The sequence below is a fragment of the Tiliqua scincoides genome, chromosome 8, assembly GCF_035046505.1.
Source record: "Tiliqua scincoides isolate rTilSci1 chromosome 8, rTilSci1.hap2, whole genome shotgun sequence".
In the NCBI taxonomy this organism is placed as follows: Eukaryota; Metazoa; Chordata; class Lepidosauria; order Squamata; family Scincidae; genus Tiliqua; species Tiliqua scincoides.
The window spans coordinates 4,010,587-4,037,348 of NC_089828.1; the positions used below are offsets into that span (position 1 = coordinate 4,010,587).

The following is a 26,762-nucleotide window of genomic DNA, read 5'->3' on the forward strand; positions in this document are numbered from 1 at the left end:
TGCCTATAATGGAGGAGGTATTGAGGGTTAGATATCTTCAAACTTGGCAAGCTCATTCTGTTAATTTATAAATCCATTGAGAAGCAGCGTATGAATAAATTCTGAAACCCAGGTTGGCAGTGGTGGAAATTCAATCTGCTGTTTATTGTGAGTTTGCATGCATATATAGTGCATTAATTGAATTCACAACAGAATTAGCTTGATACATTCTGACACTGATGGAAATCTAGCTTTTAAACTGCTAGCAACTTTTTCCTCTAAAGGAACATGCCTAAGAGTTTTACTGTGTGTCCTTCAAAAAACCAAACAAAACCTTAAATTTAGAACAGTACAAGCCTATAATGTCTCCTCAGAAGTAAGCTCCATTGAGTTCAGTGGGACTTACTCCCATGTGTGTCTAGAACTGCAGCCCTAGCATGACAAACTTCATACATTACATAGTAACAAACCTGGGTTTGTCTCTGAGTGTATGCTCAAGGGGGACCACAGCCAAACCAGTTCTGGCTCTCTGATGAGTATACCCGTGTAATAACGATACGTTGAAAACTATCATGTTCGTACGTTTTTTACATTTTCGGCTACATGCTGGGGTTGGATTCTGACAATATTTCTTAAATGAGCGTCAAAAGTAGCTTCATTTCCAATGTATAAATCGTTATATGTCAGAATGCCAGATGCAAGGGAGGGCACCAGGATGAGGTCTCTTGTTATCTGGTGTGCTCCCTGGGGCATTTGGTGGGCCACTGTGAGATACAGGAAGCTGGACTAGATGGGCCTATGGCCTGATCCAGTGGGGCTGTTCTTATGTTCTTATTATCCACCTATTGCTGACAGGAGGCTGGGTCCTGAAGGATTGGCTTGTGACAGGTCCGCGGACGAGTTCATAGATGAGGCGAGACTTGAATTTAGCATGTGATGCTCTTTAAACCGCTACATTATACCTAATCTTGTTAGAAGGGAAAAGGGCCTTGCAGCATGTCCTGCAGCAGGCTAGGTTCAGAAGATCAGCCTGATCAAACTCCAGTTAGCTCCCAATGGAGCACGTGTTGGAGGCTGGGTGCAGAGCAACTCAGAGCAGCAGTTGAGGATGTTACAGTCTTAAAAAAACAAAATTAAGATAATACACAGTAGATTTTGGGCATGTTCCAACGTGACCTCCTAACACTGGTGATAAGGTGTGATCACAGGGTGCTTTTTGGAACGGTGTCTTGTCATTAATCACTCGTCTCCTGTGTGTTCATGTCTGGTAGACATTCTCAGTTGGGTCTGTGCATCACTGCATGAGTTTCACAAAAAAAAAAAGATTTTTTTTGACGTTTTAGAGTGTGGTGATTGTAATATAATTTAATATCTTCAGGGTTGGATGACAAAAAAAAAACCCAATGCCAAGTCGTATGTTGAACATCTGTTTGCAGTGACGGCTATGGATTCCACTATTGTGGTAAAACGTTTTTTAAAAATGCAAGCAAGATAATTATCATTGCAACATTCTTTCTAATCACTGAAATGCTGAATCTGTCCAACTGGCCTCAACAGGGGCCTTTATTCAGATTCCTGCCTGCCACTGAGTGTTCAGTTTCCCCCTCAAGGGGTGTCAAGCTGTTTCTCCAGGTAATCTGAGAAGGGGAGAAGAAAATGGAAGAGGTGATACACAGTCAGGTGGGGAGATTCAGTGATGTGGAAATGCAGACCAGAACTAAGAAAGTAGGGGGAGAACAAAAGAGGGAAAAATAGCAATGCAGGTTGGAACTAGGTGTCTTTGGGTCATGACATCTTCCTACACAATGCATCTTGCAGAGCCCAGATGAGCATTAGTTGCACAAGAGCTGGAAGTGATTAAAAATAAATCTCAATAAATCATCCAGCAGGTTGACTACATGGACACTTAATTGCTGGACGTACTGCAGGTGGGAAACCCAGTCCTGCCCCTGGGAGTCCCGCCAGGTGCGGTGGCACCAAAACAGCTAGCGCTGCATCCAGCAGCACCGCTGGAGCTGTCGGTGGCCTCCTCAGGGGAAAAGGACTTTCATCCCCTTCCCCTGAATAAGGGCGCAGGGACCACAATGGATCTCCTTCATTCTGTACTGGCTATTCTGCCAGCTCAGGCTGAAGGAGCTCTGTGCCAGGCTTTTCAGCCCATCATGGAGCATAGGATATGGCAGAGCAAGGCTCTGCCTGTCCTGCCCTGGCTCCTCCCCCTGGCTCCTCCCCCGCCCACTCCCTGCCTTCCCCACCCCAAAAATGCTCACTGCTGGCCAGCGCTGCAGGAGCACCAGCCGGCCCTCCATGCGGTGCTCAGAGCTGACTGGCAGTTTCCCACTGCTGGCAGCTCTCCTGGTGCTGTGGACATGCCTTACAGTGCCGGTGCTGGAGCTTGGCACCGGTGCTTAGGATTGGGCCCTAAATCCATGGTTTTAACCACAAACCTTTAACCACAAACCTAAACCATGATTTTAACAGGTTAGTTTTGCAAACTAAAGGAATTAATTGGGTTCCCTGAATTTGTTTTGGAGGTTTTTGACTTGGGATTATGCTTCTAAATCAGCAACTCCTGGCTTGCCAGGGCTGAAGCAACTGTGCAGTCGCCCTGAGCGAAGGCACCATTTCCAGACCATTTCCTCACCATTTAAAGCACCGTGATTGCCGCTCCTTTGAGCCACAGCTTCAGTGTGTGCTTTTGGTCCATTTAAGCCCCAGAGAAAGAGGCATCTCAAACATTCCAGACCGCAATACTGTATAACGTTCATAGACTGGAATACAACCCGTCATTACTTATATCACGTGCAAGTGCATTTAAGAAAGCATGCATTTTCTTCCACTCTCCTCAGGCACTATGGAATTGAAATTTACTTGCCAACGCATTTTGTAAAAATTCTCATTCGAAATGTGAATTGGAGTTGGGTTGTTTTGTTTTTTTAAATTAAAAAGTCCATGTGCTAAATTATTGAGAGTCACTGTCCACCTTCTTGTTTTTGTGTTATTTTGTGAAAGCGTTTGGGAAATCTATATGTTCCTTTTTGTTTGTCCTAGGTTATATTGAAGCAGCCGTGATCCCTGCTGGAGCTCGACGGATCCGTGTGATGGAGGATAAGCCTGCCCACAGTTTCCTGGGTAAAAAAGGAAAAAAAAAACGGATGAATTGATTTTATCCTTACATTCAGCTGTCATTTTCTTGTCCTTTAAGACAGTGACCTGAATCCAATGACACATTCCCAGTCCAACAAATCATGGTTTGTTAAATTGGAAACAAGTACAGGTGCCGCCCCCCCCCCCATTTCTACAGGGAACATGTTCCTGCTGCTATCATAGGTACCCAAAACCATGGATAGTAGCAAACTCTACTCAAATCCCCCCATTGTGCTCATGACTCACTTCTCTTCATTTGCAAATGCTTTTCAAAAGGCAGCTTTGGAAAAGGAAGGAAATAGAAAGATAAGAACATAAGAACAGCCCCACTGGATCAGGCCATAGGCCCATCTAGTCCAGCTTCCTGTATCTCACAGCGGCCCACCAAATGCCCCAGGGAGCACACCAGGTAACAAGAGACCTGCAAGGCCTCCTGGGAATTGTAGTTAAGAACATAAGAACAGCCCCACTAGATCAGACCATAGGCCCATCTAGTCCAGCTTCCTGGATCTCACAGCGGCCCACCAAATGCCCCAGGGAGCACACCAGATAACAAGAGACCTGCAAGGCTTCCTAGGAATTGTAGTTAAGAACATAAGAACAGCCCCACTGGATCAGGCCACAGGCCCATCTAGTCCAGCTTCCTGTATCTCACAGCGGCCCACCAAATGCCCCAGGGAGCACACCAGATAACAAGAGACCTCATCCTGGTGCCCTCCCTTGCATCTGGCATTCTGACATAGCCCATTTCTAAAATCAGGAGGTTGTACATGCACATCATGGTTTGTAACCCAAGCCAAGGGAATGTTTGTTTCCTTACCTTACATAAGAAACATAAGAACAGCCCCACTGGATCAGGCCATAGGCCCATCTAGTCCAGCTTCCTGTATCTCACAGCGGCCCACCAAATGCCCCGGGGAGCACACCAGATAACATGAGACCTGCAAGGCCTCCTGGGAATTGTAGTTAAAAACATAAGAACAGCCCCACTGGATCAGGCCATAGGCCCATCTAGTCCAGCTTCCTGTATCTCACAGCGGCCCACCAAATGCCCCAGGGAGCACACCAGATAACAAGAGACCTCATCCTGGTGCCCTCCCTTGCATCTGGCATTCTGACATAGCCCATTTCTAAAATCAGGAGGTTGTACATGCACATCATGGCTTGTAACCCAAGCCAAGGGAATGTTTGTTCCCTTACCTTACATAAGAAACATAAGAACAGCTCCACTGGATCAGGCCATAGGCCCATCTAGTCCAGCTTCCTGTATCTCACAGCGGCCCACCAAATGCCCCAGGGAGCACACCAGTTAAGATCCCAGACTCATAGCTGCTAGAGGAAATCTAGATGAGGCAACAGGTAGCGGAAGCAGGCAGACAGTAAGAAGGTTAGACTCCGCTTCCTGATAGTGTTCTTAAGTGTGAACCTGATCAGTATCTGGATGGAAACCCCAAGGTAAAGTGGGAGCAGCACAGCAGCATCAACCTGCAGGTAAGTATATGTATCCTATCTGTATGTGATCTGATCAATCTCCCAAAGCCCACTTGTGCTGCAGATAATTAAACCAAATTGGAAGAGGTTCCCAAATTGGGTATTGTAATGCCCTGGGGCATTGCAACAAGTCTTGCGGGGTGTCACAGGCCAGCCAAGCTCAGCAGATCACAGAGCAGAAGCTCTGCTCCATGAGCTGAGGGCCGTGTGCACTGTTGCGTGTGCTCACCCACCCACCCTGGCCGGTTTAATGATGATTTTAAGGCTATTTTTCTAGGCATGAACTTGGAAGCAAGTGCTGATTACGTCATAACATCGCATGTCATCGTCATCAGCACTTTTCCATGTTTGGTGACTGGAAGGAGCAGCGTGTTGCCAGCCCAGTAAGTTTGGGAATTGCTGGGTTAAACTATAGGTCCATTTGCACAAGTGCAAGTGAACCCTAAGTAGTGTTGTGTGTATGCTGAGAAAAAACGTCTCTGCCAGGGAAAAGCATATTACTTTTGGTTCTTTTATCGAATTTACTGAGCTCTGCTTATCGGGGTGGGCCTCTGACCGCTGGAAATGGTCATCCTCCCAGCATCTTTGATGTCACAAGGCATTGCCCCACATTCTTTGAAACTGATCTTTCATCATGTCCATAAGGACTAGAAACGTGTTTAAAAACTGAGGTTCTCTGGAAGTAACATTCTTGCTGCCACTACCGTCCTCTTCAGGTCCTCCTTCTCAAGGCTGAGTTGTATCCAGCAGTTCAGCATGCCATGCTTTGATCCCTTGCCTGCTGCTTTCATTTCTACCTACAAGGCAGCCAGGTTTTGTGGACTAAAATTACGCCTACACAGAAGTCTCTGACATAGCAAAGCTTCAGAGAACAATGAGTGCCAGTGTTCGGAAGCATTGCAAGCACTTGGCTTTTGGGAGCCAGCATTTTGTGTTTGTCTTGGTCAGATTAATCTGGATACTTACTGCCAGTTGAGCTTTGTCAGATGTCGCTCTGGGTGAAGACAGACAATAAAAAAAGAGGGCTCACATTGTATCAACGGATGAGCCCAGCCCCCTTCCAGGTTTTGCAGCTGAAATGATTAAATGCAACAGACTGGGGGCCCAATCCTATCCAACTTTCAGACACTGATGTAGCCATGGCAATGGGGCGTGTGCTGCATCTGGTGGTGCAATCACAGAGGCCTCCTCAAGCTAAGGGAACATTTGTTCCCTTACCTCCGGGCTGCATTGTGGCTGCCAGTGCTGAAACATTGGATAGGATTGAGCCCTGGGGGATTAAATGCTGGGTAGGCCATCAGTCTCACCTTCTCCCCATGTGGTCCAGGCTGCCGGTCACTTTTTTTTTAAGCACTACATAAACATTGATTTGTCACCTTTTTCAGTTTTTAAAAAGGACTTTTTTTTTAGTTGTCCAAATTGCTCTAGGGATGGAGAAGAGATGTTCTTGGTGACATCATGGCAGGGAAGGACAGCCAATCAGCAATCAGCTTCTGAGTCAGACATGTTGAACCATCGTTTTTTTCTCAGAACTTGGTACCGGATCGTGTCTCCTGTTCGTTTTAGATTGAGTGCAGTGAGGGCTTCCAGGACCTTACCCATTGCATTCAAAATATTGCATGTGTTTCTCCCCTTCATATGAAGAAGCTCACACTGGATTTGCCCACTGTTCTTATTAAGGCCGGCTGAACATACTCCAAAGAGAACTTCAGAGTGGTATTGTGTGTGCGCCCGATACCTGCACCAAAGGAGTGATGAAATCAACCTGTATATTTTGCCATTGCTTGTTTTGCAGTAGTGACTGTAGCATTCCTCCTAGCAGTTACCATTCTCTTCCCCCCCCCCCCCAACAATACCCCTGATGTAATATCCTCCTGAGATTTTTCATGGGAAGAGGAATTGTGGTTAGCAAATGCTGGGAGGAGCATCACAGCTGCCAGGTACATTTTGCCTGTTCATTATCCCCAAATCGCCCCCCACACTCCTGAAACATCACCCTGTGAAGCACTGGAACAGAGTGTTTTCAATCAGTGGCTCCCAGCCCTGAGGTCTAGCTCCTTACCTCCTGTTCCATCAGTGCTCTGTTCCAACCCCAAGCCTATAAGACTCAGTTTAGCATATTGATGGTACCATCGAGTCCGCAATACTAGCCAGCTGCCCTGAAGGGCCAGTCCCAGAGGACCAGGTCCTATAAAGTCTGGGCCACAAAGCAACCTCCTCAGTCAGTGCTGGTGCTGTGAGGACTTCACCTAGTTCCAGCCCCCTCTTTCCTGATTGTGCTCTCAGAGCATGACCCCTGCCTCCTTTAACACCCAGCCTGCCTTTTGCCAGGAGCTTATCCCCCTGCCTGGTTCTGGTTACAACTGTGTCCTTGGACCCCGCCTTGCCTTTTCCGGGAAATTGGCCTCATTGGTTCTAAGCCATCCCCTTCCTCTTCTCCCTGGGCCGACAGCCAGCTCCCTTCTGTCTCAGCACCTGGTAGCCTGAGGCAGACCCCTGCTGAAATCTGACATGCACATCTCTTCTTCTTCTCAATGAGTTGTGTGTAGCTAACTGCTGTGGCAGCAGAAGGTCTGTGCAGCTCAGCTTCAGGCCAGACCTGGGAGAGGCAACCCATGTGACTATCTGCAAGAGCCCAATTGAATTTCTGTCCATTCAATGGCATATTGCACAGAAGAGCAGGCCCTACAGCATTCCATATAGAACCGTATTCCCCATGCATCCCAACACTGACTACTGTCTCAGGGCTCTAAGGTCAAATGCTTTGTTATCCAAAACCTTGCAGCAAAACACAGGCAAATATCCAACAGAGTAAGCTGGATAATTGGGAAATCAAAGTACTACAATTTCCTGCCACTGCAGCTTTAATAAAGCTTGAGGTCTGTGCAAACAGAGCTGTGTTTAACCTTGGAGTGATGGCTGGAGCTAATTACATTTTCAGAGTTTAGGCCAAGTAGGTCTTGTTTCCACCCTGGACTGGGTAGGGCAGTTTGGAAACGAACCCAGCTACACGTTGAATTGATGTTCCTTTTGCTAGGACCAGTTCCTCTCCACCTACGTTCATCCCACGCTCCCTGGCTTGGTTGCCTTTTGCAAACCACCCTGAACAGGAAATGCCTTGCAATTTGTATCCATAAGCTGGGAAGAGAACTGGAAGGAGTTTGAGCAGAGAAAGACTGGATGCAACCTGAGGGAACAGTCTGTTGGGGTGGTTCCTTTTGAGCAGGAAAGGAGATCTTAAGGAGGGCTAGACGTGGAGAAGGACGGGTTGGCTCGCGCTTGTAGCAGTTTAGTTAATAGTCAGAGACCAGAGTTAAAGAAATAGAAAGTTTAAATTAAAGAATCCTGTTCCAATATTGCCCCCCCCCCCAGTTTGTTCAGGAGACCTAGTTAACCTGGTGTAGCATTGTGGCTAAGAGGTTGAGGCTGCAGTCTGACTCTTACCTGGGAGTAAACCGCATTGACCATGATGGGACTTACTTCTGAGTAGATATGCATAGGGTTGGGCTGTGAGCTACAAATCAGGATTTCTCCAATTCCAGTTTCTTGTCTACCATGAATTTTCACTAGGTGGCTTTAGGTGACTCCATCTCAACCTGCTTCTCCCCTTCTGAAATTTGGGGGTAATAATACTTTCCAGGGTGGTTCTGAGGATTATATGAACATAACACATGTGGAGCATTTGCTCATTCAGAAAGTGCAGTGCAAATGCTAGGTATTATTACGATTATTATTAAGTTTGCAATATAAGACTATAAGGAAAGCCGTGCCAGCTCCCTCCTTTCTCCCACCATCTGTTGATACCTTCTTTTCTTACCTGACTTTGGAGACAACAGAAATTGCAAGTAAGACCCTCTCTCTCTGCTATGGCAGCATCAGGGATGTGCCATAGCAGTGATCAAGACACCAGTGATTGAGGGACCTACCTGCTTTTAGATCAAAGTCACCAGGTAGGGAGGATTGGAGGAGGGAAAGATGGAGCCTCAGAGGGGTTTGGGAGAGGAGTTCAGTTCTCATTATGCCCCCCATGAGATAATCAGGAATTCAGCTGGGTCCAGAAAGGGCTTATCAGTGATCTCAGAAATCATCAATAAATCATGCCTTGAAGAAAGGGGGTTCTTCCATCATGAACTTTCTTTCTGCATAACTCAGGTTTGCCTGTTTTCCCCCTCCTCACATCATGCTTTCCTTCCAAATCACGTAGTGTGGTACAAGTTCTGTTCCAAAAGAACATGGAAATCAGAATATTCATTTAAGCCATTTCTGGCCAACATTGCATATGCGCAACAGGGACCAAATGTGTACACCTGTGGGCCGGGCAAAAATGGCTTACGGCAGACGCAACGTTGAAAGCATCCCCTGAAAACAGGGCCATTATACAGTGGCTGCAAAGCTTTTCAGCAGCCTCTGCAGCACAGAGTATCCTTTTCTGAAAGGAAGTAGATGAAATTCCATATACAGGTGGGTCCTCCCTATCCGCAGATCTGGCTCAACATGGGTCCCCCAGACCCACGTTGAGCCAGACTTGGTCCAATCTCAGCCCTCCAATGGTGGCTGGAGCTGTACTCCGGTCAGCGCTTTCTGAAACGGCCTCTGTGGGCTTCAGAATGGCCATTTTGGCCAAAAAGACACAACTTCTGGTTTCCTTGGGAAACCGGAGGCAACTTTTTAAATCCCTTTAAAAGCATTCTGAGGCCCAGGGAGGACACTGCCTACTCCTTGGGGAGGCAGAGCTAACCCAGAGGTTCTGCAGTGTCTTCCAGAAGACAAGAGAGCAGGAATGCCGGGTAAGAAATATTCTTTTAGACCCTGTTTTTTGTTTTTGTTTTTAAAGCTAGATAGTGGTAGTGGGGCATGGGGGCAATCAAGATTGGTACAGCCCGCAGCGTGTGGGGAGATGATATTTTAAATATTAGTCCAAGCCAATGGAAGTTTCCCTTTTGGGGCTAAAAAAACTTTACTAGTGCAAATTGTATTGGAATTACAGCACAGCAGGAAATGAATGCATACCCCTTCTCTGTGCATATGATCCTAATCTTGACTACCTCATCCCACGGCAGAAGCTGTCTTCTGCCAGCGAGTCCATCTGACTCGCTATTGTCTGCACTGACCAACAGTGCCTTTCCAGGGTTGCAAACGGGGAGAGGTCTTTCCTACAGCCCCTCCCCACAAATCTTTCCTTACATATGTAGCTGCTTTATCTTGAGATCTTTGGTGAACCTGGCTTAGGATTGGCTAGTTTGACTGGCAGCTGCTCTCTAAGATTCCCTCAATTCTACTGGTACCCTGCTCTGTTCTGGAAGGGGTTATACTCGCTCTGAAAGAACAGATGCGCAGCTTGGGGGTCCTTCTGGATCCACAGCTTCTCCTGGTTGCCCAGGTGACAGCAGTGACAGAGGGGGGCTTTTGCCCAGCTTTGGCTTGTGCTCCGGTTGCAGTCATACCTTTGTCAATCGAATCTTGCCACAGTGAGCCATGCCTTGGTGACATCCCATTTACACTATTGTAATGCGCTCTGTTTGGGGCTGCCCCTGAAAACAGTCTAGAAGGTGTAGCTAGTACAGAATGTGGCTGCCACTGGTCCCAAGGACTTGACAGTTGAGCCACTGCTCCGACGACTACACTCATTTCTAGGCCAAATTCAAGATGCTGATACTTACCTTTAGAGCCCAATACAACCTGGGACCATGGTATCTGAGGGACCGCCTACTCCCATATAACCCTGCCCACTCTCTTAGGTCATCAGAGAGGGGCCTGTTGATAGTGCCACTGCTGGAAGGAAGGGTGCAGCAGCAAGAAACGGGCTCTTCTCATGTGTGGCGCCTCTTTCATGGAACTCAATACCAGAAAATCTAAAATCTGCCCCTTCTGTAGTGAGTTTCCAGCAAGGCCTAAAAACATTTTTATTCACATTAGCTTTTTGGAGTGGATAAGGGTGGAATACTCCTGATTGTCTTGTATGTGACTTTGTTTTTATTGTGTATTCACATGTTAATAAGAACAGCCCCACTGGATCAGGCCATAAGCCCATCTAGTCCAGTTTCCTGTATCTCACAGCGGCCCACCAAATGCCCCAGGGAGCACACCAGATAACAAGAGACCTGCATTCTGATGCCCTCCCTTGCATCTGACATAGCCCATTTCTAAAATTTCTAAAATCAGGAGCTTGCTCATACACTTCATGGCTTTAGCATGTTTGTAACTTGTTGTGTATTGCTTTTTTGCTTGTCACCATTTATGGGTTTTTAGAATTACTATATTACCTGCTATGCTGGCTTTAAATGATGATCTAGACTGTAACTGTTCATTTTATAACTTTATGCTGTATTTATGTATAAAGTTTTGTAAGTTGCCTTGAGGTTTGGGAAAGGTGGGATACAAATGTTTTTAAAATAAAATAAAATAACTCGTCAAGGAGAAAGGTTTAGCATAGAGTGGATGGGATCTCCAGGACTTCTTAACTGGGGAACATATTAAGGGCAGCGGAGGACTGGAAGTCTACTTTGAAAAAGGATGTTCAGCCAGTCTTAACAAGGCAGTCTATCTGCAATGATGGATTGGCTTCCCTTTTCATTTCATGCTGTTTAATTCTTTCCAGCATTGAAAGATTCCAGTAAGAAATCCATTAATAGTGACTGGAAAATTGAACTTCCGGGTGAGTTTCAGATCGCAGGAACTACTGTCCGATATGTGCGAAGAGGCCTGTGGGAGAAAATCTCAGCCAAGGGACCAACTAAAATACCACTCCACTTGATGGTAATTTGATACGTTTTGATTGTCTCCCTTCATGTTACACCATTCTGGATTAACTGATTTTTGAGTGCAATATTCTACATTAACTATTTGCTTCCTTCCGTAGCTACAGTCAGGGATAGGTGCTTGACTCATAAAGGCTTGAGTCACGAAAACACATTTTTCGTGAATCATGTTGACTCGAGTCATGGATGTCACTGACTGGGACCTGACCAGTGACTTGGAAAAGAGTCATGACTTGAATTGACTTGAGTCCCAACTCACTTTTGTGTGTGCTTGTTTACTTTTTCGACGGGGCCATGCCTGTCTCGCGCCATGACTCGTTTCTCATAATGGCTAGGACTCAAGTAAAAAATTGCAGCAGCTCAAAATGAATCGTGGCAGCTGGCTGTGATGACTCGCGAGTTGACTCAGGGAATCGGAGACTCGCAACTTGACACAGTGGCTCTGGCACATCTCTGGCTACAGGCATGATTAATTAATGGCTTGGTCACAAATCTCAGGCAAAACCTTGGTGGAATGCGGAGTAGAGCCTTTTCAAACAGCGCTTGGTGTGGGTAGGTCCATATGGGAGAAGGTGGTCCTTCGGATTACCTAGGCTCCAAACATTCATAGAATCATATAGTTGGAAGGTCCCCACATGGTCATCTAGTCCAAGGTCATCTAGTCCAACCCCCATCTGTAGCAGGAAATCCTCCTAGAATATCTCCAGCAGGTGACTGTCAAGACTCAACTTGAAGATATCCAGTGAAGTAGAGTCCTCCACTCCTTCAGCAATCTGTTCCACTGTTAATCCCCCCTTACCATCAATTTCTGATGACCAGCCAAAATCTCCTCTCTTGCAGTTTGTACCCATTTGAACTAGTTCTACTCACAGAGGCAGTAGAAGTATCAGTGGGGGAAACTGTCTTTTGAGGATAGTTGTCCGTAACTGACCTAATTCAGGAACCCCTGAAAATTTTCCAGAATTCCCCTGAACACAGCTTGCAAACCACTGGGCTAAACAAGGTTGGAATTTGTCTTTACGGACAAAGTACAAACCACCTGAGTGGTTTGCAGAGTGAAGACAGCATGACCTTGTCTGAATCCGGTTGTACACAGTCACAGTTGCCCACATATAGATAGGGTCATATAATATGTGGCTGCGTGAAATCAATTTCATAAGAGCCCTTAGATTCTCCAGCCTTTTTCACAGATTGAAATAATAAGGATCTCTTTTCCAAATGCATTGCTGTAAGTATGTTTCTTGGATAAATGAGTGTTTGTGTAGCGAGGTGTGTTTCAGACCTCCACTTGGCAACCAAAGACCATCCCAGCCCCCTAGATGCTTCCAAATATGACTGCTTCCTCCAAGCTATACAGCAAGTTGTTAGCATTTCGTGTGCTTAAATAAGGGCAGGGTGGGGCTTCACATCTTTGTACTGGCGAGTGTTGAGCATTTTGGATCTTGCAAAAAGTTTTAAAACTATAGCTGATTGTCTGGTTTGTCTTAGCTTTGGCTTCCAACTCAGACTAATAAAGCTCCCTCTGTAGCTACAGATGTGTCTTTTATTTCCCCCCATCTTGCAAAAGATATTTGTCTGTTTTCATAGAGATCAGCAAAAAAAGGAAGAAGAAAAAAGAGTGAAGCGTGCCTGCTTTCATAGACTTAAAGGACTGGAAGGGCCTCAAGGGTTATCTGGCCCAGCGCCTTTGTAGAGGCAGGATCTACCAAGCCTTATAGACTCTATGGCAAATGTTGCTGAGGCACTCTCAACCCACCCTGCTACCCTCAGCTCAACCCCCAGCCTCTTATAAAACAATAAGCCAGTGGTAGATTCACCCAGCCTTAGGATCAGGCCTAAGCCATGAATAACCAGAATCAAATTTAGGTCTGAAATTTGTGTTTCCCAACCTATGGTTCCAAGTAATTGTTATAGGTGAGGGCAAGATTGTGCAGGCATAAAAAGAACTTCTTTATCAGCAGGACAAAAACATAAGACCAGACTCCTGGTATTTCTACCAGGCCTGGTCACTCCAGAAATTTCATGCTGACTGTCACTTTCCAGGATCAATCAGGTTGAGCCCAGCCATGAAGCAAATGATACTGCTCGCAGCAAGCCCAGCCATGAAGCAAATGATACTGCTCGCAGCAAGATTGGTGGTGGCAAGAGCAGTGGTTTTGAAGTGTCCTTCACCCCAAGTCTGCTACCACCACGATCTTGCTCCAGCTCGCTACAGACACAAGCCACATCGATTCACTTCTTTACCTTCCTCCATTGTGTGGTTCTTTTCCCAAAGGGACTTTGCTCCTTCTTCGTACAGTCCCTTTGGAGAAACTTAGAAGTCTCTCATTTGGGAAAAGAGAGGTGCAACAGAGGAAGGTAAGAACATAAAAGAGTTCCCCCCCTTTCATAGGGTGACAAAGGTGTTGATGGGTCAGGGTGGGATTGGGCGTCCGTCGTGGCATCCCTGAGATCAGTGCTAGTTCCTTCTGTGCCTGAAAAGGTTGGAAGGGGGTGGTAGTGTTATTTGTAGTATGTAGAGCACACGAACCTTGTAAAGCATGGGCTTTACATGCAGAAGATTCCAGGTCCAGTTCCTGGCAGCATCTCTAGGCGGGGCTGGAAAAGACTCTTGTCTGAAACATCTGTTAACTTCCACATTACAGGCAGATAATTTAGAAGGACATACGTATCCACAAACATCAATTATTGTTGCCATATAACATTAATGCACTTAATGGCTTCGTCCCAGAAAAATCGTATTTCTAAACAAAACCACATCAAATACTTAATTGTTGCACTCTCCTCCTTGCAATGCCAGCACTTAGATTCTTTCAATAGCCCTTTACTATAAAGATTTCGTGGTGTCCAATATACCCTGAAAATAATTTTTATTGAATTAATTGCAATCCACAGGAATTAGAACCACTTTCCTTTGGTTATACAAAATAACTGCATTCTGCATTCCACGTTTAAGTAGTTGACCCATTCTGTCCTGTTCTGCAGGGCCAAAGCAGGTAGAGATATTTGAGCCATCGGGCGGTCAGATTGGTTCTAGTTGGCTCCATTCCCTACCACACCCTAGACAACTCATTACCGTGTTAGTTGATAGTTCGATTTGTGCAGTGGGCCTATTGCCATCTCTGGCTGTTTCAATAACCTCACATACCATTTCACTAATGAGAAACAGTGTTCCTTTCCCATCTCTGTTGCAACTTGTTCCAAGTACTACCACACCTTCCAGCACACCTGAATTCCCCCAGACGTACTTAAAATGTGTATAATCAATGGCATCTTAACTCAGCAGAATCATTAACTTTAATGAGTTGCTTTAAGAGTAAGGTTGGTCGATTTCACATTTCCTACAGTCCTAATTACTTCTGGCTGAGTTGCCAGAAGCAAACGGATGAGGTTGTGGTGGAAAGTTGAGAAGTTTCACGCTGAAGGGGAGAGTCTTTTATTTATTTATTTATTTATTTATTTGGAGACATTTATAAGCAGCCACCTCTGCCCAGCTGGCACTAGAAACAGCAAATAATGAGAAAAATAAATACAAAGTCATAAAACTTTAAACTTTCAGAACAATTTTAAAAAGCATCTATCAACAGCTCTTGACTATCATAACTGCATAAAAGTCCATATTCAAAGGCAGCAAGGCAATGAACGCTGATTGCTGTGGTGCCCTGGACCAAGGCTGTTGGAACTTTGTCCAAAAGACTGCCACGTTGACTTGCAGGATCAGAAGAGGCTGCCAGTAGTTCTTGGACCCTCCTATTGCAAAGACTGTCAGACCTGTTTGTGAACCTCAGTGTATGCAGTTCCTTTATGCTCTTTGGTCCATCTTGCCCAACCTCTTTTATAGGGATTGAGAGTGATTCTCCGGGGTTTCAAACAAGAATCTTTCCTAGCCCCACCGGGACATACCAGGAATTGGACCTGAGACTTGCTGCATACAAAACAGGTGCTCTACCATTGAGCTATTGCCCCTCCCTTCTTAGGGCTAAGCCTTGTCCGAGTCCTGACAGTGCACCTCAGTGTCTTGCACATGGTGGGACCAACAAGCTTTGAAACTTAAATCCAGATCCCAGTGTTTTGGGCAACAAGTTGACTTTCTACAGAGCAAGCATTCTTAGCTTCTGCTTAATTCAAGATGGGGTCACCAGCACCTGGGGCTATAGGACCTTAGATCCTCAACAACACTGCAGCTTTATCTTTCCCTCAAAACTCCTTAATACCTTTTGTTGATTGTTTTGCCATTTCAGAATAGTTTTATATGTGCTGATCCCAGGAATGGTGTGCCTCTTTCTCCCAAAACCAGGTGTTGTTATTCCATGACCAGAACTATGGGATCCACTATGAATACACCATTCCTGTGAACTACTCTGCCGAAAACAAAAGCGAGCCAGTAAATCAGCAGGACTCTTTGTACATCTGGACACACAGTGGTTGGGAAGGCTGTAGTGTGCAGTGTGGAGGAGGTGAGGCTGTGTGAGAGAGCTAGTTTGGCTTAGAGTTTGCAAAATGAGGCTGCATGAAATAATGAACGGTGACATGTTGATCAATGGTTATTTAATATTTTTCTCAGTTGCTTGTCATTGTTTGTCCACAGGAAGGATGGACGGACGCTCTCACACAAAGACACAAATCACAGTCATGTACAGCATCCAACACAAAGCTGCTGTACACCAACCCAAACCAATGATCCATGTAGTCTAGTATTGTTTGTTGTGGCTGTCAGTGGCTCTCAAAGGCCTTAGGCAGAGAAGGTTTTCCTGGCATTCCACCCAAAATCTTTTAAGTACCAGGTATTAAACTAGGGCCTTCATGCATGCAAAGCATGTGCAGTCCCAATTGAAGAATTGTACCTTGAATTGTACCTTGAATTCAATGTACCTTGAATTGAAGAATTTCAGAACTCCATAACAGGAATCTTTGTCTTTGTTCAACCTCTGTTCCACTGTTTCTCAATCTGTGGGTTGAGACCCACTAGGTGGGTTGCGAGCCACTCATTTCAATGTGTATTTTATTTTTAATCTATTGCATTTGATGCTACCGTGGTATGTATGGTATGTGATTGCATATGGAGAAATGTGACAGATCTGTACTTTTAACAGGCTACTGTGTATGTGCTTTTAACTACGATAGTCAATGGGGTTAATTCCCAGGTAAGTATGGATAGGATTGCAGCCTTTGGGATGTTTGGGGAATGTTTTTAAACAGATCAGTAACTGCTTGGAAGAGTTAGAAGTGTTCTTTATTTTAAATAAAAAATTTTAAACTAATACTTATTGCAACTTTTAATTTACTTAGGGCCCAATCCTATCCAACTTTCCAGCACGGTGCAGCCTCAATGCAGCCCCGAAGTAAGGGAACAAATGTTCCCATACCTTGAGGAAGCCTCTGTGACTGCCTCCCCAGCACAGAATGCAGTGCATACCACATTGGCACAGCAGCACCAGCACCAGAAAATTGGATAGGATTGGGCCCTTAGGCCGCAATCCTAACCAACTTTCCAGCACTGACATAAGGACAAAGCAACTCCAAGGTAAGGGATCAAACTTTGCCTTACCTTGAGGAGGCCTCCGTAACTGCCCCCAACTGCAGGATGCAGCACATGCCCCACTGGCACAGCTATGCCAGTGCTGGAAAGTTGGTTAGGATTGCACCCTAATTAATTAATTAGATTGGATTTTGTCATATAGGAGATGTTAAACATTTACCTGCTGGATGATGTCACTTCCAGCAATGACATCACTTCCAGGTTGATTGCATTACTTCCAATGGGTCCCAACAGAGTCTAAAAAGTGGGTTGTGGTGCTAAAACATTTGAGAACCACTGCTCTATCCTATCTTGGAATTCAGAGTCTTCTACGGTAATGCAACAGAGATTCCCACAATAGTGCAAGGGGTCCCAAGATGATTGTTGTCCCTGGAGCTCCCAGATGATGGAAGAAACTGAATTAGACTCGCCTACCGTGAAGGATAATTGTAATGCAATTTGGCTTGTAGCCCAAAATTCATGGGATGTAGCCACAAAAAGCAGCAGGGATCTGCTGTGACAGCCAAGTGGAAATCAACAAGACTGAAATAATCTCCTTTGCTGATTTAGGACGGGGTTTCCTTTGAGCACTGCAGTACAGAAGTATTTTAATAAATGAAGAACTGGAATAACGGTCTGCCTGCCCCTTTCCCCATTTCACTTTCAGGAGAACGTAAAACTATTGTGTCCTGTACAAGGATTCTTAACAAGACCATGACGTTGGTGAATGACAGTGCCTGTCAGCGAGTGACTCGCCCTGAGCCCCAGGTTAGAAGATGTAACGTACATCCCTGCCAGTCAAGGTAAGGAGCTCATTACAGCTGTAAGAAAGTAGTCCAAGAGCATTTTCATGTGATTGGCTTCTGAATTTCCTTTGAGCTTGTTGTGGTATCAGCCCCAGGCCTGCTGGGAATTTGCAGGCTGGATAGAACAAGGCCCTGATGTCTGGCCTGACACAAAGCATAGCATCATGGGAGTGGCTGATGCAAGACCTGGTCACCAGATACTGTCACCTGGTGTATCACCCGATGGTGACAGCACATCACCAGACAGTAGCTCGCCTCTCATTGGCTAACACCAGTATATACTGCAGCCTGTGCAAGCTGCGATGTGGGAGATGCAGAAGTGGATTGTGTGCGGGAAGCTACGTTGGTGAGGGTCTTGATCTGTGTGTTGGAAAGGAGTGCTATCAGAACTGTTTGCTTTCAAGTCTGCTTGGATCTATAAATATATATTGTACATAGTAAAGGACATCTGGTGGTGGACATCTGCCGTGTGTCGTCTTCATTCCCGGGAGTGTGTTGCCTGGCCTTGAGCCGCAGACCCAGAGGTTTTGGCTGCTTACTGCAACAGAACTTCTCATGTACTGTCAGTGGTATAGCTTGTGGGGAACAGGGGGGTGAGCTGCCCTGGGTGCCACCTCAGGGGTGGTGGTGGTGACTCCACTAGAGACCAAAATCATAAAAATTGCAGTTGTTAGGAATGTAACCACTGTGTTATATATCATTTGAGGTGTGATTTACAGTAGAATGCAATGAAAAAACTGGAGTGAAATATCTCCATTCTATCAAAAGCTATAACCAAATCACCAGAAAAAGAAAACAAAACTGACTTACTAACAAAGTGGATTTCCTTAACTCAAAACTGACCAATGAATCTGACTATTCTGTTATTAAGACACAGCATGTAACCAATGAGATGCTATTATGAGTCAGTTCCCTTTTTCCATGTTTTAGAGCTAGTACTCGAACTCCTATTCAGTTGTGTGATTCTCATCAAGTTGGCCACTGTTTGTTTTGTTGGTTACTGATTGGTTGAGTGACTTGTACTGTTCCCTAGTAAAATAAATAAATAAAGTTAATGGGGGTGACACCAAGAGTTATCAGACTGGGTGACACCGGCCCCAGTGATGCCACTGGTGGGAAGGTTGGATGTTTTTGGCTTAGATGACTTTTAAAGTGGATTATAAACATTCACGGTGGACTATATCAGTTGTTATTAACCATGATGTCAACACTGAACCACTGGATGCAGGAGCAATATATCGCTGAATATATGCAGGGGTGCAATAGCAGAAAGTCTCCCTGACATGCTAGTTTTGTGTATGCAGAGGCTGTTAAAGAGTAGGCAGCAGGGCAAAAAATCATTGCTGCTAGTTAACATAAGAACAGCCCCACTGGATCAGGCCATAGGCCCATCTAGTCCAGCTTCCTGTATCTCACAGCGGCCCACCAAATGCCCCAGGGAGCACACCAGATAACAAGAGACCTGCAAGGCTTCCTGGGAATTGTAGTTAAGAACATAAGAACAGCCCCACTGGACCAGGCCAGAGGCCCATCTAGTCCAGCTTCCTGTATCTCACAGCGGCCCACCAAATGCCCCAGGGAGCACACCAGATAACAAGAGACCTGCAAGGCTTCCTGGGAATTGTAGTTAAGAACATAAGAACAGCCCCACTGGATCAGGCCATAGGCCCATCTAGTCCAGCTTCCTGTATCTCACAGCGGCCCACCAAATGCCCAGGGAGCACACCAGATAACAAGAGACCTGCATCCTGGTGCCCTCCCTTGCATCTGATGTAGCCCATTTCTAAAATCAGGCGGTTGCACGTACGCATCATGGCTTGTAACCCGTAATGGATTTTTCCTCCAGAAACTTGTCCAATCCCCTTTTAAAGGCGTCCAGGCTAGATACCATCACCACATCCTGTGGCAAGGAGTTCCACAGACCAACCATACGCTTGAGTAAAGAAATATTTTCTTTTGTCTGTTCTAACTCTCCCAACACTCAATTTTCGTGTTCCTCAAGCACGAACTGTGCCCTTCCCCCTTCACAGTGGCCACAGAAACAGTAGCACCTCTGTGAAGAGGAGGAGGAGGATTTAATGGTAATTTTTATGTTTTTATTACTGTATTTTATTATTTGTTTGTTTGTTGCTTTTAGTTTGCTTGTGCTGTTCCTATGTTCCAATACCTGGTATAAGCTACCCTGGTGACACATATGTGGGTGGAAGGGTAGAAATCTCTTAAATAAAATAGCACAAATTTTTTTTTTTAATTTATGGAGGATTTATGTTCAAACACGTGAGCTCCCACTGCAAGCCTGTAGCGGCACAACCCAGACAGAGGTTGACCACCTCCATCAGACCTAACCCATAGGGAAACATACTCTGTGGCTGCCTCCTCCCCAGTTCTGCAATACCCACCACTTGGAAACTTGCAATAAGTCCACCATTTTCCAGAGGTGGTAGTAGTAAGTTTGGTTTGCTTGACGGCATGTATGTGCAGGTCCTGTGTCAAGGTCTTCATTGCAGCAGTGTTTTCAACTGATTGTAGCTGCTGGTTTGGACCTAAGCAGGTGCTTGTATTTTGTTTCTCATTCCCCTTCTTCTCACCTGCGAGTCTGCTGGGAGTCTGTTGTGGGTTTCTCAGCAAAAATCGAGGGCGCTTTGGTAGAGACAGAAAGCAAGAATGAAAACTTGCACTCTGTGTCTCCCTGGAAAAAAATTGGAGAAGGAAAAATGCCTTTGAAAAAGACCTGCAAAGCTCCAAACACATCAGGCCAGTTTCTAAAAATAAAACCTGTCTTCAGCAGCACCTTTGGCTCATTGCCTCTTCTACCTCAGAACCATTTTCAAAACTGCCCACCGATGCCCCATGCCTTGGAACTTTTTGATAGATCACAAGCAGGAACTACTGCAAAGTTGAGCAGAGGGTGGTTCGGACCCAGCCCATTTTGTCCAAGCTATCCATTGCCTAGCTCCCTGAATTGAAATTTTTTTTTTCTCACTTAAAGCTGTTCCAGAATTGCTGCTTATGGTGTGGAATTACAGAGCAAACTTATAGTCACAATAAAGGGCCATTATCCTCTGTTAGACAACTGGAGAAACAGCACTCCGATTGGCTCCTTTTACCTTTGGCACCATGGCAACAAACAACCACACAGTGCTTCACCACGCCCCCCCCCCTAACATTCCCGCGCTCCCTCCAGGTCGACCACACATTCACACTTCAGATACTGCCAACTGGAAACATTTTCTGAAGCACATTCTCTGCGTCTCCGTAGAATTTAAATTTCCACTTGCGTTTGCCCACCCAGATATTAGAAATGCATGCTTGGCGTATCTGGTGACCAAGAACATCTTAAAGAGACCGTCCTCTCTCTCTCTCTCTCTCACACACACACACACACACGCACGCACACACACACACATATCATGCCTATTGTTTATTTTATTATTATTTTGTTTAACAAGCTCTGGGTTTGCTTTTAGAGTTCACATGGAATTATTATAGTGTTATAATAACTTCTCCCATTTTCCACGTCTTGCTCTACTCTGTACATGTTTTTTTGTCAGGCTAGAACAAGGACTGCCCTTTCGATTTAGCTGTAGTTAGGACTGCTGTATGGCGTCATTGCCTGTAGAAGATGCACAGTAATTCTTGGATTGCTGGATTCAAATTGAGTTAGGGGAAGGTCTGCAGCTCAGTGGTAGAGCACTGGGCTTTGCAAGCAGACAGACTGGAGCACCCCCAGGTAAAGGGGAGGCATCGGGCTCCAGCACCATGGCGGAATGGTAAGCGCCAGTCAGGACAGGGAGGGCTTTTTGCAGACGCAGCTCTAAGCCAGTGGTTCCTCACCTCCGGACCCTTTAAGATGGGGCTGGGAACCTTTGGAGGACCTGTAGGCAACGGCGGCCATCACTTCCAGGTTCTCCCTGCAGCTGACTACAGGGAGGTAAGAAGCCCCTTTAAAACCCCTTTCTTACCCCCTTGTTGGCAGTGGTGGAAGTGACAGACACCATTGCCTGTAGGTCTTCACCACTTGCCACCCCCTTTAAGGGGAGAGGATTTTATAAAAGCAAAACCTGGGGCATTACAACCCCCATGTTGGGAACTGCTGCTCTAAGTTGATCATTCTTGTGTTCAAAACTGGTAAGAATCCCCCTAAATATCATATATACTTCAGAGGACCTTCTTACAGCCCAATACTTTGCTTCCCTCCCCCTCCCCCCCCCCCACCAATGCAGCTGCACCAGAATGGCTCACTGCAGGAGGTGCAGTCTCAGAAGTCTCCTCTGGATGAGGGAACATTTGTTCCCTTACACAGGCGTAAGCCTCCATGGCACAGAGGGGTCTACTTGGACCTGCGCCAGCGATATCACTAGCACAGGTCCACATGGACCTGGTTGCGGAATGGGGTCCAGGAAGAGGGCTAGGATTTGGTGGCCACTGCTGCCACTGAAGCCACCACCTTCAGGGAGCCTAATCCGCCCTGCCTCTGCTACCATTGTTGCCCCATTCCACCCTCCTTCCACCTCATTCTGCCATCCCATCTCCTCTGCCAACTGAGGGCCCAATCCTATCCAATTTTCCAGCACCAGTGTAGCCACAATGCCGCCCAAAGGTAAGGAAACAAATGTTCCCATACCTTAAGGAGGTCTCTGTGACTGCTTCCCCACTAAAGGAGGCAGTGCGTGCCCCATTGACACAGCTGCACCAGCACTGGGACACTGGATAGGATTGGGCTCTAACTGGAGCCATGGATCCCAATAGAGCCACAGCTGCACGCAGAACCACTGTGGCCTCCCTGCTGGCACTCCGACAGTATGTGCCTGCACATGTTGTTGGAGGCCTTTTTGTGACTGCCAGAGTCTTCTAAGAGATGTTTAGCTATTAAGCAACTTTTCCTTGTTTCCTTGTTAAACAACCTGGAGCCTGTAAAGTTTCTCCATTGACATGCACAGTGTCACTGCAAAAATTGACCTTAATCAAGCCAAATTTAGGTTGTTTTTTTCCCCCTGCATGTGTTGTAGTTTTGCACCAAGTTCATGAAAGAGCTCCTATCCTGAGGAGTTAGGAGCTGTCCGTTTTCCCATTCTTTATCCAGAACTCCTGGCTCTTCCCTTGCTTGTCTACCTGTTTCCTTGCAGATCACTGAACTGGAGAAGAGAGTTATAGGCTGCTTCCTTTCTGCTGTCTCCCAAACTCCATGCAAGAAGGGCAGAATAACTGATGGGTGGGGTGCTGTTTCTTTCCCCCTTTTACCAAGATTGCCACTTGCTTTTTTTCAGGAGTGGACGATGTATGGTCGAACTGTTGATTCTGAAGACGGTGTATCAGGGTGGCTTCTACTAAGAGTTTCACTACTTTCGTCTCTGCTGTTCTCCTTTGCTCTCAATCCTTTTCTCTCTTTTCATTGCCAAGAGTTGTAGATCACAGCAAGATTACAATACGTCGTTCAGAAGCTCCTGGACAGCTGCCACTTCTGATACTAGGAGCTTAGTAACACAGCTTCTCCCTTTTTCTCCCTTGCTTCTCTCCCCCACACTCCTGCCACTTGGTCTGAACCATATTTGAATATAATATTTGCTGCTATGTATAAACACAGGTATTGATTTGCTTTGTTTTTTAGCAAGTCTTTCAGAAGTACCAGTACCAGTATCTGCCTTTAGTCTGCGCTCTCTCTCTCTCTCTCTCTCTCTCTCTCTCTCTTTTACTGCTCAACTCAAGGTACAAGACAAAGATTGGTTTGGTTTGAGCAGCTAATCAAGTTGACAGGCCTAAAATGACAGACTAGGATTCCAACTTCCTGAAAGGCTGATTGGCACTGCCTCTGCCTCCTCCTCACGCACCTTGCGTCTTCACACAAAAATATTGTTCCAACTCTTCACTTTGTCTAGGAATTGCTGTAATTAGAGAAGGGATCTTCCTTCAGGACAGGTCACAGGAAGCGCCTAACAGAGAAGTCGTGGAGACATTTATGAAATGCATTCCTCTTTCCTGTCTGTTCCCATGACTCCCAAGTAAGGGTTCCTCTGAAGATGGTCCTCCTCTGCTACTCAGGTCTCCCCAAAATAGCAGTTATTTGGGGTGACTGGCAGGGCACATCAGCAAAAGGGATTGTAGATCCAAAATCAAATCTTCCCAGGAACAACCTGGTCTGTTTGAATAAGCACCTATATAATTCATGTGCTGAACATCCCCCCAGCAGTTGTTTCTGCAAAAAAGCACTTCAGAGGATAATTTTCAAAGCAAAGCAATGGAAAGAGAGCAAATGTCAATCTCCCTCACTGCACACCAAATTGTGGCCCCTGTAGCTACTCTGGGGCTTAGAAAGAAGCAATTCCATTCTACTTCCTGCTTTAAATCCATGTGTTAATGATGGTTTTACGGAAATGAGTACTGGTAGCTCTCAGTTTTTAATTTTGAAATAGTACGATCTGCAAGTTAAGCCTGGAAGGTTAATTTGCTCTGGCAATTTTTGAAATCCTGTGATAAATAAACAGGGGGGAAAGGAAGGAAGGAGACTTCTTGCAGGTGGGCAGCCCTCGGGGAAGGGTGCATTGCACAACTGACTCCTGGGGAGGTAGAAGCAGGAAAGCTGAGCAGATAAGAGTGTTTAGCTCGGAGGAAGGGTGGGAAAAAGCATCTTTGTTTTCCACATTGTTTGCTCAACCATCAGTTGCCGTCCCAATCGCCTTCCTCCCCATGCATCTTGGCCAAGCAAAAGCCATCAGCATGAATGTTAAGTGACTTTCCCCTAACCCAGGGCAATCCCATTGTTTCCTATGAGAAAAATATCTTCAAGTAATGTGTTTTTAATATATGCTCAGATTTCCAGGAATGCAACCCGTAAATTGAGAACTGCTTGTAGTTTGGACTTAATTCTGTGTTGGAAATTTAGGGGTTCAAATAACTAGGATTTCTCGACATGGATTAGTAGGGCATGATGACACATACCCACCCCAGGTAAGGAAAAATAATAATAATAATAATAATAACAGTATTTATATACCGCTTTTCAACTAAATGTTCACAAAGCGGTTTACAAAGGTTGGTGATGCTTGTCTCTGTGTGAACTGGATGCGCTCGCACAGATGGTGGCTGCTACTCCACCCTTTGTTTTCTCAACAGGTGGGTGGCAGGGCAGTGGAGCCCCTGCTCAGCAACCTGTGCCAAAGGCGTCCAATTCCGAGAGGTGGCATGTGTTTACCAATTGCAGAATGGCACCTACGTCAACACCAGGGATCTCTACTGCCTTGGCCCCAAGCCAGCTCCAGTACAAAGCTGCGAAGGCCGTGATTGCCTTTCCATCTGGGAAGCATCTGAATGGTCTAAGGTAGGCAGAGGAAGGGGCCTGTTTGCAAGCTGAAATTCCATTTTTAAGGTACGAACAATCAAACTGATTAACATTTATTGCATGAACTTCGGAAAAGTTCTCTGGCTTTCCTGCAGGCTAGTTCCAGATGTTTTGTCAGGTGCAGCTGCTCAGTCGGAGAGGTCCGCCAGCAGGATCTGCGATGTCACAGAGTCAGCTCCAGAAAGCATATGCCAGGGCACCAAGATCAGCAAAGACCCACAAGTGCCTCATCAACAACACCTGTCTTGCTTTGTATGAAATGTCCAAGAAATCTAGGGGGGTACAGATGACAACTAGAGAGAACTGGCAGTTTGCACATTGCAGCTTAAGGGAGCCAATTGAGGGTGCCTAGCCCAAAGACTCTTTAAGCATTGGAAGGCACAGCTGCATGGCACAGCTCACAACTTTTGAGAAGGAGGCACAGCTCAATGATAGATCCTGTGTTCGTAAGGATGGTTGAAGCCATCTGTGGAGATGGGACTGGGACTGTAGCTCAGGAGTAGACCACAGTCTTTGAATACAGAAGTCCCCAGGTTCAGTTGTTAGGAAGTTTTATATGTTCGCAAAATCGTGACATGTCCAAGAAGCCTTAGCAATATTGCAAGGTATTCTGGGTCACACCTGTTAGGCTGCACGCTGTTCCCCCTCACATATATTGTTGGACTCAGCAGCTCCTTGCGTAGCCTAGGCAGTCTGTCCAGTCCTGATAACCTGCTTCGGAGATTGAAATGAAAGGTGTTTTCCATTCCAGCAAAGCAACAAGTTATTCGGTCTCTCATTCTGAGATAAATAAAGCCAGCAACCCGTCTTGAGAAGCAGATGTTGAATCTCATTCTTGCTTCAACCTGAAGAAATCCCTCCCTGTAGCCTGCAGAATTCCATTCTTTCATTTGCTCTAAAGATGTTACTTTCCACACAGAGGTCATGCAATGAGCAGCAGTAAATGAAGTGCAAGGCTTCCCAGATAGGGAAGTCAGCCTGTGTGTGAAGAACCCACTGTGCAGTTGCTGTGACATATATCAAAGCATGTCTGTTTCATTGCCAGTTCATAAACACTTGCCATTCCTGTCCTTAACAATGTCAGCAGGTCATGACTGCTTAGATTATATATTTTTTAAAGACGATTAGACAGGCATGCTGAGATCTGCCCATTCATTGTAACTTACATCAAGCTGGGGCTTGTTTCCAGTGTGGTCTCCCTAAATGGTAAAGCTTCTTGGAGCTTATTCAAAAGATCTCGCAGAGTATCTCATATCTCCCCCTATTTATTCAATATCAAGTTCACTTTCTTTTCTGCACTGATCCTTGATACTACTTGATACTGCAGAAATAGATAGGGTTTTAACTCATTACAGTCCTATATAACTAATTAAGCGTTGCACCCTTAATTAGTGATATAGGACTGTAATGCCATCACTTTGGCTAGAAAATCCCTGATTAGCTAGGATCAATCTGTGCAGGAGAGATGCATTTCTATGCAAGTGGAGGAGGAATGGCACTGAAACAATTGCAATGAGAGGACTCACAAAGAGTGAACTTTCTGATGTGATGAACATCTGTTTGTAGATTAAAAATTAAGATTTTTAGGGCACAATCCCAACCAACTTTCCTGTAGTGAGCTAAGGGCAAAGCAACCCTAAGGTAAGGAAACAAACGTTGCCTTACCTTGAGGAGGGCTCCATGACTGCCGGCCAACTGCAGGATGCAGCACATGCCCCTCTGACACA

The 26,762-nt window shown here is 45.7% G+C and overlaps 1 protein-coding gene across 1 annotated transcript in view; it reads left to right on the forward strand.

Annotated features, from left to right (window-relative positions):
- The window catches only part of ADAMTS17 (ADAM metallopeptidase with thrombospondin type 1 motif 17), a 141,922-nt gene that overhangs the window by 101,922 nt on the left and 13,238 nt on the right, over window positions 1–26,762 (forward strand). The window contains exons 14-18 of the mRNA XM_066636237.1: window positions 3,031–3,111; window positions 11,216–11,373; window positions 15,673–15,832; window positions 17,561–17,696; window positions 24,810–25,014. Of these exons, the coding sequence (XP_066492334.1) occupies window positions 3,031–3,111; window positions 11,216–11,373; window positions 15,673–15,832; window positions 17,561–17,696; window positions 24,810–25,014 (740 nt within the window). The remainder of the gene's footprint in view (window positions 1–3,030; window positions 3,112–11,215; window positions 11,374–15,672; window positions 15,833–17,560; window positions 17,697–24,809; window positions 25,015–26,762) is intronic.